Raw genomic sequence first — 14,831 nt, 5'->3', positions numbered from 1 at the left:
ATTAATTGAAATCCAGACATTTCTAGAATTGAGAACTATATTTTATTGCAGACTGCCTATTTTAATTTGATCTTTGAGGTATACATTTGATCATTTCTCTGTAGAACTTCAGAAATCTTTGATTTTAATCGTATTTATGTATATGTACATACATATAAATATATATATACAACTATATTATTCCCCTTCTTCCTACTAAAATGACCAGTACTCATCATTTTTCATATTAATTTTTAGTAATAGTCTCTTTAGTTTTTTCCCTGCTTCTATTCTCTCTCTTATAGTCCATTCTCAACACAGCTACCAGATTAATATTTCCATAGCTGAGGTCTAAACATATCTCTTCCTTGTTCACAAATTTTCAGTGACTTTCTGTTGCTCATGGGACAGAAATAAAACTCTTTTAAATTTTGCATTTTAAAGCCTTCCATAGCCTGGTTTCCATCTACCTTTACAGACATAATTCGTACTCAAATTTATATACTCCACATCTCAGCCAAACTTGCTGGCCAATCCTCCTAACTTAAAACTACATTTCCAGTGGATATGCCTTTGTACAAACTGTCTATACCCCATGGTTGGAATATACACCTTCCTGATTTAGAAGATACTCTCTGCCCTTAAAAATTTGGGGCTTCTTTTCAGAATCAAGATCAATCTCCTCAATCAACCAATCTCCTCAATCTTTTCATGGCTCTCTCTCCCACCTTCTTGTTAGTGCTTTTCTCTTTCAGTTTATTTTTTATTTTACTTATCTGTAGTTATTGTATGCAACATCAGAAGGTGAGATGCTTGCAAATAGAGCATATCCTTTTGTTTATCTTTTATCCTTATGACCTCACACATAGCATTATGTTAATTGAATTAAAGGCTATGTTGGAGACAACACATTCATTTGACCTTTTTGTCTGACCCTTTAGGAGCCCCTTTTACTCCTGATTGCTGGAGCTGTGACAAACCTTACCCAGGAGAATCTTTACCCAGGGTAAATCATTTTATCCTCAATGCAATCTATAAACCAGAATCAGAAAGACTCTAGCTTCATATCCAATATCTGATATTGGACAAGTGTCTTAACTTCTTTGTTCTTTAGGCAAATTTTCCAGAACTTCAAATTCTTAAAATATTTTTGGTAATATACTACTACCTTCCTAAGCATATTCTCTCTCTTTTCATTGCTCTCTGGGATCTTTGATTTTTCTGCAACTTCAGAGACACCCTTAACTCCTCAGTCTCACTCATCCTACTTATCCATTTAGTTGCCAAGTCTTTTTCTATCTTCTTAGTGTTTCTCACAAATATCTCTTTGTCTTCATACACATGACTAGTTCAAACCTTCATCATTGCTCACATGGCTTATTATTATAACCTCTCATTTTGTTCTCCCTTCCTCAAATCACGTTTCTTTTCAATCCATTCTCTATACAAGTGCCAAAGTGACATTCCTAAAACCCAAGTCAATTCATTTTGCTCTCTTACTCGACTTGCAGTGGCCTCCTGTTGTCTATGGGATCAAATACAGACTTTTGTCTGATTTTTGAAGCTCTTCAATACTTAGCTCCAAATCATCTTTCCAGACATATTACATGTTACTTGCCATTATGTACTCTACAATCCACTCAAAATTGAATTTCTTACTGTTTTTCACATAAACATTCCATCTGTGTCCAAACATCCATATCTTCCCCTAATTCCTGGTTCCTCCTCACCATTTTTTCTTCGCATCCCTCTCTTTCTTTAAAGCTTAAGTCAGGCACTACTTCTTAATATAAAACCTTTCTTGATCCTCTCATCTACCTACTGCTGTATGAAATCACCTTATGTTTACTTTATTGATACTTTATATTCACTTATATATGAACATGTTGTTTCTTCCAATAGATTGTAAGCTCCTTGAGGACAAAGACTGTTTTCATTTTTATCTTTATATTCCCAGCACCTAGCATAGTGCCTGGCACTAGATAGGTGCTTAATAAATGCTTTCTTATTGATTATTCCAAGTATCTCTACTTTAAAGCTACTTTATTTTATATATTCTTAGCATCCCATTTTACTTTATCATTTCACCTATGTTCATTTCTTAGGCCTTGCTTTCTTAGCCCTATTTTAAAGGAATATGCTTCATTAAGGATCCTTTGTGTTTTTATTTATTTTTTTGCTGACATGTGTCTTAGAAACTATAGAAACCTAATGATCACAGGTGGTAATCCTGGTTTTCTTTTGCATTTTTGAGATTATCCTACATGTTTACTGTACTTATCTAATACTGTTTATTTAGGCTTAGAATGTAGAATATAAATAGCAAAAACATTGTTTTAAAGAAATGACTCCTTTTCAAGGAAATGACTATAATGCATTTCTAAATGTTTATCTTTCTTATTTGTTAGGTATTTTTTAAAGAAATTTTCTTATATATATTGGAAACCTCTACCAGCTCATTTGATCACAAATGGATGGTTATCCAGACATTAACAAGGATTTGTGCAGGTATTAAAAAGAATTCTTAAATATTACCAATAAGTTAATACGTTTGAGAATTTTCTTTTTAAAATTAACTTTTTAAAATTAAAATTAAATTATGCTTTTACAGATGCTCAGAGTGTAGTGGACATTTATGTAAACTATGACTGTGATTTAAATGCAGCAAATATATTTGAAAGACTAGTTAATGATTTATCAAAAATAGCCCAAGGACGGGGCAGTCAAGAACTTGGTATGAGTAATGTTCAGGTAGGAATTTTGAAAATATTTACAAATTCTAACTACATTAAACAAATAATGTCTATCTTTTCTTTTTTTTTTTAAGAGAATTTTTTTTGCTTGATATTTTTTAAAATAGGAATTAAGCCTGAGGAAAAAGGGTTTAGAATGTTTGGTCTCTATTTTGAAGTGTATGGTTGAATGGAGTAAAGATCAGTATGTGAATCCAAATTCTCAGACAACTCTCGGTAAGCTGACATTTTAAGTAATTATGTTTTTGTATTTTGAGTAATATTTTCTGGATAGTTGGAAATGCCAGTAATTCATTTCAGTGGAACTATGTCTTTCACCTTGTTAAGAAAAACACTTCTTCAAATTACTTTTTTGTGTGACTGATCATTTACTTAAAAATTACATGTCTTTTAACTAATTATCATCTAAACATTTGTTGTAAATTGCCTTTAGATTCATACTTTGATTACCTTGATAATATGGAGACATTTTTAGTAGCTTAGGAAAAACATTTTAGTACCTTGGACATTTAAAGTAGTTTTAATAACCTAAAATATTGGTAATTTGTTCCATTGGGTGAACCAAATAACTTTATTTAGATCAAAAACACTACAATCGTTGGCTTGTGTAGTATGCCAATGAGACTATTACGACAAGCAAAAGTTGTAAGTTAAAAGATTTATGGAAACTTCTTTTGGGAAAAAGATATATCCCCTCTTTAAGAAATCACAGTACATAAAAAGGTGAATTGTATTTGTTTACAATGCCATGTGACAGCCAGAAAAGTAATTTAATCTTAGACTACACCAAAAGAAGCATATTGTTTAGACTTAGAACATGACAAGTATTACTTACTATACTTTATCTTGGTCAGATCACTTTATGAATACTGTACATTTTTTGAGTGCCAGACTTAGAGGAATGTTGACAATTTGGAATTTGTGTAGAACCTAGCTTCTTAAACTGTGGGTTATGACCCCATAGGAGGTTTCATATCTGGATGTGGGTATCAAGAAATTATGATTTGTTATTAGTTTTTTGCTAAGATAATTGGGGTTAAGTGACTTGCCCAGGGTCCCACATCTAGGAAATGTTAAGTGTCTGAGGTCAGATTTGAACTCGGCTCCTCCTTTATGTATCTGAATATATGTAAAATGTAAATGTAAAATATCCTGGACAAAAAGGGATTATGAGAGGAAAAAGTTTAAAAAGCTCTGGTGTAGGAGATAGTGTGCAGGATGATTTCTGTCAGTTGAAGGAACTAAGGAGATATCTACCCTGGAAAAGAGAAGACTTACAAAGACATTAGTGGTCAGATATCATATAGAAGAAGAATTAGATTTATTTTGATTAGCTATCTGGGGACATGATTTGGAACAGTGGGTAGAAATTATAAGGAGGCAGATTTCAGCTCAATATGTGGAGGAACTTCCAAGTAATGAGAACTGTTTCCAAATGTAATGGGATAATGATATTGCCAGGTGTTCAGTTTTAGGCTAGGCAAACACATAAAATTAATGTAAACAGATTCAAACTTATAGACATTGACTATATGATCTCTGTAGTCCTTTCCAAAAATTCTACATGTCTATGAGTCTCTTCTCTTTCCCCACCCCAAATAACTATAGTGGTAATAATATTAACTAGGTTTAAGGCAGTCATTAGAAGCTGAGAGTCAAAAGAATATGAGTGTTTCAGTTCAGATCCATATCCACTTGTTCAAAGAGCGTTTCCTTCCCATGTGGGTTGGAGTCACTAAGCTTATCAGCACAAAGTAGAAGGCAAAAGAATTTTCTGCGTTGATCAATTGAGCATTAATATGTTTTCAGATTTTGCTTGTGTAAATTGCACATATCTTAACATGATTCCTTTGAGGTAGGTAGAAAAGTTAGCTATTTTAAGTAATTCTTTTGAAAAAGTTTTGTAAGGCAAATAATACTTATATAAAAAAAAATTTGTCTTAAATTTTTTTATTTTTGTATTATATTTCATATGCTCTCAAATGGGTCATATTTGTAATTTCTTCCTTGGAACGACTTTGCATTAATTACTTGAAATATAGGTATTATGAAAGTGATATGTAAATGTTATAACAGGCAGATCATCTGGTTAACAAGCTTTGTGTCCTCAGGCCAATCACTTCACTTCCTTGTGGAATGTTAACTGTAAATGGACCCTTTTAGTTTTAACATCTTATGACTCGTGACTAGGATTTTGGAAAAATAGTAACATCGTTACTATTTTTAGTTTTTCATAGCATATTTTTATCAGAATTTTTTCTGTTTTTGCTATTCATTTTTGTAGGTCAGGAAAAACCCACAGAGCAAGACACAAATGAAACCAAACACTCTGAGACAATTAACAGATATGGAAGCTTAAATTCTCTGGATTCTACAGCATCTTCAGGAATTGGCAGCTACAGTACACAGATGTCTGGCACTGACAATCCAGAACAATTTGAAGTCCTAAAGCAACAGAAAGAAATCATAGAACAGGGGATAGATTTGTAAGTGTCAAATTTAAAGTGACAACATGATTGTCTTTGGGAAGGACAGACCACAATACTTCAGTTAGAGGGGTTGTAAATTCTGAATTTACCTTCTCTTTTCTTAAACACCTCATGAACAATAGTCACCGGGATCTTGGCTATTTCTCTACCTATTACAGTAGTACCTCATTTCATGTATCTTCTTTAACATTTCAACATAAATAATTTCAGTCTACAACTATTTGAGTGAGTTATAGAAAACAAACTGTATATACTTTGTGATTATCATTAATACATTTTCTCATTTTTCAATTAGTTTCATTTCACTTAATTTCAATTAGTTTAATTCATGTAACTAAATATGGAAATATATTACCATGAATGCAGGTGAAGGCTCACTTTTAAAGCATGTAAGAGTATTTTCCAGATGTTACCTGTTGCTTGCTTTCCAAAAAAATAGGCCTTAAGATTCCTCCCTATTTGGATCATTTTTGATTTCTAGTTTAAAAAAAAAAAATTAATACATTGATCTTATGACCAGCTCCCACTTCAGCCAAGCTGGTATGTATACCTGACTTTACCCCAAAATAATCTAGTCTTTCCCATTATCTCTTGAAACTTGCCAATGTTGTTCCAATCTCTCTATTCTGCCATTTTGAGCTCACCAAGTTGCTTTGCATCTGTTTATACATACCTGATTTTTTCAGATTTTCCACCCCTTTTTTTTCTACCTTATGTGATTTTTCAAGAGCTATCCATCATGCATCTCTACCTGTCCCAGTCACATACTTTGTTCACCAAGTGCTGTTCTTTGCTTCACAGTACATTGTTTTAAAACCAAACTTAGAAAAAATAGAATCTTATTGATTTTGATTACAGGTCTAAAATCAACTCACATTTTTATTTAATGTAGATATTTTCAGCTCTTTCCTAGGTAGAATTTACAATCTCTTTTGGAGGATGGGACATTTTATTTTTGTTGCTTTTTGTTTTTGTAAAGGTAGGGTAAGCCCAAAATTTTCATTATTAAACATATCTACCTGGTACAGTTTCAAATAAATATGTGTTCATATTGTAAAAGTACATTTTTACTTTATAGAATTTTAAATTACCATTCTTCATGGGTTGATAGAATAATTTGAGAAAATTATTCTAGGATTATTTCTTCATCTAAGACTTTTAGTGAGTGTGAGAGAATAGCATAGTTAAAGTACACTTAAGCACTTAATCCTATTCTTGTAGAAAAGTCACAGAATTCAAACTGGTAGATTTAAAAAATGATTATTTCCCCTGTTTTCCTTAGAGTTCCAAGTTCTAGAGAAAATGCAAAAAAAAGAATGCTATTTTTAAATTCATTTCAGTCTTTCTAGTTTAGAAAACCTTGTTAAAATTCAACAACTTCAAATACCATATTGTCTACTAAAAAACTTTTATTAGCTGACTATAGCCAGGTGTGTTCATAGTTTAGGTGATGTGAAGGAAGTAGCATAGTTATATTGGGAAAGGAACGTCTTCTGGAGGCTAAACTAAACTATTTTAAAATCCTTGGCATAGAAAATGACTAATATAGAAACATTTTACATGATTGCAAACCTATAGCAAAAAGTAGGCAAGGAAGGGAAGGGATAAAATTTGGAACTCAAAACTTTAAAAAATTATCAAATGTTAAAAATTGTTTTTACTTGTAATTGGGGAAATGTAAAAAACAATTTAAATGATAATAATAACAAATCCCTGGCATTATGCCTCTAAAATGATGATATATGCCACCTTTTATTCTAATCCTCTAATCCCTGAAGTTTCTTTTTAATGATTCAGCATTTTTTATATTTGATTTATTTTTATTTTCCCAGTTTTAAAACATTTTTAAAAATTTATTTTAAAGCATGTAAGAGTATTTTCCAGATGTTACCTATTGCTTGCTTTCCAAAAAATTTTATTTAAAAAATTTTTGAGTTTTTGAGTTTTAGCTTTTACCCTTTAACTTCCCCCTCCATTAAGAAAGTACCTGTGAAATTTCACAAAATTTCCATAGAAATCATGTTATGAAAGAAAACAGATTTCCCACTCTAATGAAAATAAAAACCCTGAAGAATTTTTTTTCTTTTTTTTTAAAGAGAGAGATTGAGAAAGAAAGAGATAATGCTTCGATCTGTATTCAGACATAATCAGTTCCTTCTCTGGGTATGGATAATAGTTCTCATTGTAAGTTCTTCAGAATAGTCACGAATCATCGTACTGCTGAGAATAGCAAAGTGATTTACAGCTACATTGCTATTACTTTGTATAGAATATATTTCTCTTTGCTTGAGTTTTGGAGGATTTTCCAGGGTTTTTTCCTGAAAACTTCCGCTCATCATTTCCCATAGAACAATATCGCATCACAAATATATACCACACTTTAGTGCCATTCCCCAATAGATAGGCATCCCCTCAATTTCCAATTTTTTTTTTTTTGCCTTGAGAAAAGAACTGCTATGAATATTTTTTGTACATATAGATCATTTTCCATTTTTTTTTGTTTTTTTTTTAATCTCTTAGTTTTCATTCCTAATATTGGTGTTGTTAGATCAAAGGATATGCATGAATTCCTTTGGGCACAGATCACATCTTCTGATTGCTTATCAATTGGGGCATGGGATTATTTTTTATATAAATTCGGTTTTTTTAATAGTATTAAGAAAATATTTTTGAAAAAAGTTTTAAAATTGATCTAGTAAAATAAAAATGCAAAATGTTTTACACTTTTTTGAAGAAACAAATTTGGTAACCTATAATAGGGCAGCTAAGTGTCACAGCAAATAGAGTTCTGGGTCCTTAATCAAGAAGACCTGAGTTCAAATCCAGCCTTGTATGACCCTGGGCCAGTCATTTAAATCTTTGACCTCAGTTCCTTCATCTTCTTTAAAATGAACAGGAAAAGGAAAGGGCAAACCACTCCTATATTTTTGCCAAGAAATGGAGTCATGAAAAGTCAAACATGACAGAAATGACTCAGTAACAGTAACCTACAATGATGTGTTGACAAAATGCTTCCTATAAATTCAATGCCTTTTCTTTATAAGCTAAAAACTGTTAACAAAGATGTGAAATTAATGTAATGTAGATTAATTAAATGGCAAGGGAAATTTTATTCTAAAAGCACTGTTGTAAATTGTAAATCTTCATACTTCAGATAATGAAAATTTAAGGGTACTAGCAAACAATGTTATTTCCCTATTTATAAAGGTCAGAAAGTAGTCTATAGCATATAGAGAAAAAACTCTCCAGCACATTTTCCTTATTAATTATAATGGTTGTCTGAATATAGATGCTGCTTGTGGTTTTGTTGTAATATTTTGAGGCTATTTATCACAAAAGGAATAAAAGTAATGGGGTATGATAAAATATTTTTTACATGATTACTATTGGATATTGTGACATAGTTCCTATATTGCTTTGGTTCCTTTAGAGAGATAATCTAGTATAACTTAAGATTTTTTCAGAGCATACATAAAGTGTTCTGTTTTTAATGTTCATATTACTGTTACGATCATCCAGATTTAATAAGAAACCAAAGAGAGGAATACAGTATCTGCAGGAGCAAGGGATGCTTGGTACTTCACCTGAAGATATTGCCCAATTTTTACATCAAGAGGAACGATTAGATTCAGTAAGAACAACTTTTTAACATCATTGTGGCTTGTTTTAGAAAGCTTTGTTTTAAATTAATTTTACTTAGTATGTTATTTATATCTGCTTTAAAATGCCAGCCTTTACAGTTAAATATATTTAATCTAAAAATAGCCCAAATATAGGTAATCATTTTGATCTTTAACCTGAAAATCTTTCCCTTGATATTTTGGAATTATCAGTTAACTTGTTTTGGAGGGATGGGAGGGCAAATATGATTAGCAGTTGTTTTCATGCTTGACTGTAATAGTTTGTGAGACTTGTGTATCTTTTATCATAAATATACATGTAGACATAAATCACTTGCGAATGTCACATTTTTAGTATGGCAACTTATATTTTTGTTTGTTATTTTAGACTCAGGTGGGTGAATTCCTAGGAGATAATGATAAATTTAATAAAGAAGTTATGTATGCATATGTGGACCAACATGACTTTTCAGGAAAGGACTTTGTTTCAGCCCTCCGCATGTTTTTGGAGGGATTTCGTCTTCCAGGAGAGGCTCAGAAAATTGATCGGCTAATGGAAAAGTTTGCTGCAAGATACTTAGAATGTAACCAAGGGTAAGTAAGATGAGATGATTTATGATTACATAAAATTATAAAATCAACTAAAATTTGTAATGTGGTTCTTCATTATTTTTCAGACAAACCCTTTTTGCTAGTGCAGATACTGCCTATGTTTTGGCTTACTCAATTATCATGTTGACAACAGATCTTCATAGCCCACAGGTATATTGTTTTTTAAGTTAGTTTTCCAGTAATTATTTTAGAATAAAAGAAGAAGTTTTGAATGTAATCCTATGAAATTTTGACTTATTTAAATTAGCTGCTTAAATCACTACTCTGTTTAATTCTTGTTCTGATCTGTTCTATTCCAGTTTTTCTTTGGTTCAGAGGATAAGAACTGGAATTTACCCATATGTACTTAACATTTATGGCTCTCTTTCTTAAATGTTTACATTTTTGTCCAAATTACTGAACCAATTTGTTTTTAAAATTATTTTCCTTATTGCACTTCTTATTGTTCTCTTTAGTCTTTCTCATCCAAAAAAGTCTGTAGTGAATTTAAGCACTTGTGATTGACTCAAAAATAGTTTGTAAAAAGTAAAAATTGAAATTTATTCTAAATTGAATATTGCAGATTGAAGGCATTTGAGCCTGTTTTTGCATATCTGCCACTCACTTGCCATAATATATAAAAATATTTTTACATTAAAAAATAGTAAATGCTATAGAAATTTAAGATAATTTTGCTGCTTTGTGATTCTATGACTTATTTTCTCTGATACTGATCATGATAATGATGATAGTATAGTGATAATGGTTTAGCCATAATATATTCTATTTTCAAGTGGCACTTGTTTATGAAAAGAAAAGAATCACTGGTTTTAGTTTTATATTTTATTCCTTTTTTTTTTTTTTTTAACCTTTTACTTTAAATATATATTTATAGTCTTAGGGGTTTGTTTCTATTATGCAATGAAATCGTTGAATGACAGCTTCTGCATTAATTCTCTCTTTTTAAGAATTTCTTTAGAACTTTTTTCTTAGAATAGTCTAATTTTTATCCTTAAGGTACGCTAGTATATTAAACACTACATAGCAGTTTTTTAATGCTTCTATATTTCTCTGATGAACCTGAAGTACTGAGACTTATTTAAATATTCCTTTATATTCTTTACTCTTTATATGGTTTCTTCTTTGAGTGAATATAATAGAGATCTGATACAAGATTTTTCTACAGATATATAATTGGTAGCATTTCTTTCCATTGTAGTCCTGGGTCAGACATAACAAGGCATAACTCAAGAATTTCTCATACTTTTTACATATATAAGATTTCTCCCCTAGGAATACTACTTGATTAGGAAACAGCATTGGGCTTTGAATGAATCCTTTGCCAAACTCATCACATTTCCCATGCTTTTTTTCCCCTTAGTAAATTTTCTGATTGATATAAACATTGAAGTTCTTGAAAAATGTTTTTTATTTTTGAGGATTTGATCTGAATTCTTTGATATAATGTGAACCTTCTGGTGAAATGACTTTTGTGACAAACATTTCTTCTATCCTTTGAAAAATTTTATTACAGTAATTCATTACAGTGGAGGTGATTTGGGGTTTTCAAAGATTATACCAGCCAAACCCAAATTCCAAAAGATTCTATGAAGCTCTAAATATTTTTCAGTCTTTCTTGTGGTAGAATGGCCTTATTGTCTAAGAGCCAGCCTCACTCTGGAGCCCTTCATCACCAGATGGCTGGTCATTAGCTCATGAAGTTTTTAATCTATGGCAGTAGGGGAAAAAAGTTATAAAATGACTTTCAGTGTGCTACAGCTATCTTCTTTTTCAGCAGCAATAGCAGTAGAGTGATAGAAAAGATCATGGCAGATGTTAAAATACCTTTTGTTTACCTAAGGTTCTCTTAGTATAAAAAGGTATGAAGAATTGTACAGTTTTAAAGTCCTAGATAAATATTACTTTGATATTCTTTGATGTGTGGTCTTTGTCCTGTTTCTAGTGAGTTGATATGCTCCTGGAGATACTGAAACCCGTCCATATGGACATTGTCACTATAAATGGAGCCAGAGAACATAAATAAGTTGTAGCTAAATGGAAGAATGCCTCCCAGGTTCTTCTTTGAGAGGCAAGTGAAGGAGTTGGCAGAGTTTGTTTTATTCAATATATTGCAACAAAAAGCATCATTTCATGGGATATTTTTTGGTCATATTATCTTGCATTGCTCATGCTGACTCTAAACATATAAATCTGTAGAAAGATAATTTCTGCTTATGCGTCAGCAACTATAGGTAATAGATTTGACAATATTCCCATAATTAAAGCAACATGTAATTTAATACTCAGTTACTTCAGTGCAAAAATATGTGAAAAATAGAGAATATCTAAGAAAGCACATTGGAATTCATGATTAATAAATTAAAGAAGCAAAAACTTGTCAGTTAACCAGCAGTTCTGTGTTAATATACTATAAATATTTTTCATCAAGAAGAGTCACAAAATAATAGACATTATGAGCAATATGATAAAAAATGAAATTAACTTTATCAGATATAAAAACCGTAATTACCGGTATTCTAGTCATTTCAAAATAATAAGTTGTGTTCTTAGGATGGCAAGTTCATACAGAAGTATATTGATACTGGGCATAGTTGACTTGATCATGGTTCCAGAGATAGAGGGAGGCAAGATATACAGAAGTAATGGGAATTTGACTGGGATTAATCTGGCTGGCTGGCTGGTAAAAAGAGAATCAGGAAGTAGAGATAACAGCAAATTAGACATGATCTGCCATCATTTCTATATGTGTTCTCACCACTGAAAGTACAACTGCTACATTTAAATACTTCAGCCTCAAATAGAAATACAGTGAATTATCCCATTGTATTTGGAAAAAGTGGCATTTAGTCAAGCAGAGCAGCTGGACCTGACCAAATGCATACTTGAGAAATTTTACATAATATATATGATATAATTATATAAAGATATCTGGGAATCAATTTTAAAGATATTCCAGAGGAGAAAAAATTTTGTGCAGTCAAGTATATTTATAATGTAAATATGAAAATGTAATAAGTAAGCTTTTACAGGTGATTTTCTATAGTATTTTCTATCAACATCAAATTAATCATAATAAAGAAAGATAAAAGATTACTGAAGGTGTTGATCAGTAACATGGAAGATATTCTGCTCGGAATCAAATTAGAAATCTTTTGATAGAGGTAGTCTTAGATAACATTTTATTAATCATGTTAAGCCCTAAAAATACTTCAAAATTTCCTCATCTAAATTTGTAAAAAGAGATCCAATTAATAATAATCATTCTCACTGGAAAAATTGGATAAAAAATGCACATTTTTTAGATTTTGCAACCAATAAACCTAGCATATCCATGTGTTTTATATCTGTGTATGTACATACACACACACATCCATTCACACATGATATAGTCAATGAAATGATCAGAATCTTATGTGTATTAAAAGAAAACTCATTTATTATAATTTTTGTAGTTGGTTTCCAAAAAAAAAAAAAAAGATTATTAGACCTTCAAGTTATTTTAAATATTAGCTAGACCAATCATTCATTTTTCACAATGTAAGAGAATGGAATAAAGGGCAAATATAGCTGCTAATAATAGTTAGCATTTATATAGTCTTTTACGGGTTGTCTGATTTTTATCTTAATAATTACACTAGGAGGTAGGTGGTATTATAACTCCCATTTTACAGATGAGAAAATTGAGGCAGATAGTAGTTCAGTAACTTGCCATGGATCAGACAATTAGTTGAATGTTTGAGAAGGGATTGAACTTAATGTTTTCAATACTCCAGACCCAGTGCTCTCTCCATTATATCACCTGGCTGTTCTAATATTCCATTCAATAATGCCATTTGATATGCATAGCAGTGATTTTTCAAGCTAAGGTCTCCCTGTACTTTATTGATTTTTCTCTTGAAGATTATGCCTCATATCTGTAACGTCTTCACATTCCATGCCTTTTTTTTTTCACTTTCTCAAAGCTTCTCCAAATCATTTATCAGAAGTAATGTTTTCCATTTCTTTTGTTTAATCAAGTTTTCCTTATACACCTCAAAACTGAAAGAGAGAAATATTTTTGGGTTTTTTGTTTTGTTTTGTTTTGTTTATTGTCTTTTACTTATATGCATGAATGCCTAAGTTTGAGATTTATGCGTTCCCAAAAGCTTCTTTGGACATACATAGGCTTTGGTACCCACATACTGGGCCACAGGATACAAATTAGGACCCTTTGCCTAAAGGTCTGGAGAAAGCAGATTTTAGATCAATATGAAGAAAAAAACTTTAATTAGAGTGGTTGAAATTTATAATAAGCTTTTTTTTTCATAAGAATTAGAGAGTCCTTGGTCACTAGATGTTTTTAGGTTAAAGCTGAACTCTTCAGAGATGTTCTAGAGATGATCTCTGAGGAATTTATACACTCCTAACTTTAATCATTCTCTCAAATGAGCATTTATAATAGTTGTTTCTGCCTTTTTGATTACTGAAGTAACATTACTGAACTATTAAAATGGATCTCCTACTTCTGTTCTTTTTTAGTGAAATCTATGCATAGATTAAAATTTATTTCTTAATACCTTTATGGCAAAGATTACACAGTTTTTGTTATTTTTAATCTTGGTTTTTTGGTTTTATAGCTTTGTGTGCTTTGGGATTGTTTTGTTTGCTTTTTTTCTTTCCTTTTCTTTATACCTATTATGTATAATCACATTCAAAGTTACCAGAAAATGTACAGAAAGTATTTTGAAACTTTGAAGTGATTTATAAAGATGAACTTTATTAACATTGAGGGTACAGGTCATTGTAGTAGGAACTTTTTTTTCCTCTTCAGTAAGATAGTTTTTTATCAGTGAAATAGAAGAAAATTCAGTGCCACAAAGTGGCCACTTTTGACTACTATCTTTGTCTCCATTTGTAACATTTGAACTAGCATAATCTTTGGGAATTAATTATTTTTTTTAGCTTGCATTCTTTTCTAAATGTTTTACATTATACATAAAAAAATTAAAGTCCCATTATTTTCTATGTTTTTATTTAAAGTTAAAAACTATTAAGAGACCTAACTTTATAAAATGATTCTTTTCTCACGTAAAGTAGAAATGTGTCATGAAAAGTTGACCAACTTGTTTTTAAAGATATTAAAATTGGTTTTCAAGTGAATTTCTTTTGTGACTTTGTTATAGTCATGTTTCTATATTTTCTTCACAAATTGTCAAATTGTTTAATTTTTACTAAATTGTGATTTTTAAAAATTGAATTTAAATTTTCTAAAGGCTTTCATTCAAATCTTATATAGAGATATATTATATTTTGTCTTCCTCACTGCAGTGATGGTTTTCATTTTGCACATAAGTATGTTTCACTCATAGTAGTAAACCACTTCTTTAATTTTCTCAGAT

General features: G+C 30.8%; 1 protein-coding gene across 1 annotated transcript in view; it reads left to right on the top strand.

Moving 5' to 3' along the window:
- Nucleotides 1-14,831, top strand: part of ARFGEF1 (ARF guanine nucleotide exchange factor 1) — a 160,340-nt gene that overhangs the window by 74,908 nt on the left and 70,601 nt on the right. Inside the window, exons 11-17 of the mRNA XM_074278822.1 lie at nt 2,388-2,487; nt 2,591-2,730; nt 2,840-2,948; nt 5,017-5,218; nt 8,741-8,852; nt 9,230-9,435; nt 9,519-9,603. Coding sequence (XP_074134923.1) covers nt 2,388-2,487; nt 2,591-2,730; nt 2,840-2,948; nt 5,017-5,218; nt 8,741-8,852; nt 9,230-9,435; nt 9,519-9,603 — 954 coding nt within the window. The remainder of the gene's footprint in view (nt 1-2,387; nt 2,488-2,590; nt 2,731-2,839; nt 2,949-5,016; nt 5,219-8,740; nt 8,853-9,229; nt 9,436-9,518; nt 9,604-14,831) is intronic.

Source organism: Sminthopsis crassicaudata, chromosome 1 (genome assembly GCF_048593235.1).
Source record: "Sminthopsis crassicaudata isolate SCR6 chromosome 1, ASM4859323v1, whole genome shotgun sequence".
Classification (NCBI taxonomy): Eukaryota; Metazoa; Chordata; class Mammalia; order Dasyuromorphia; family Dasyuridae; genus Sminthopsis; species Sminthopsis crassicaudata.
This window is presented reverse-complemented; position numbering and strand designations above follow the sequence as displayed.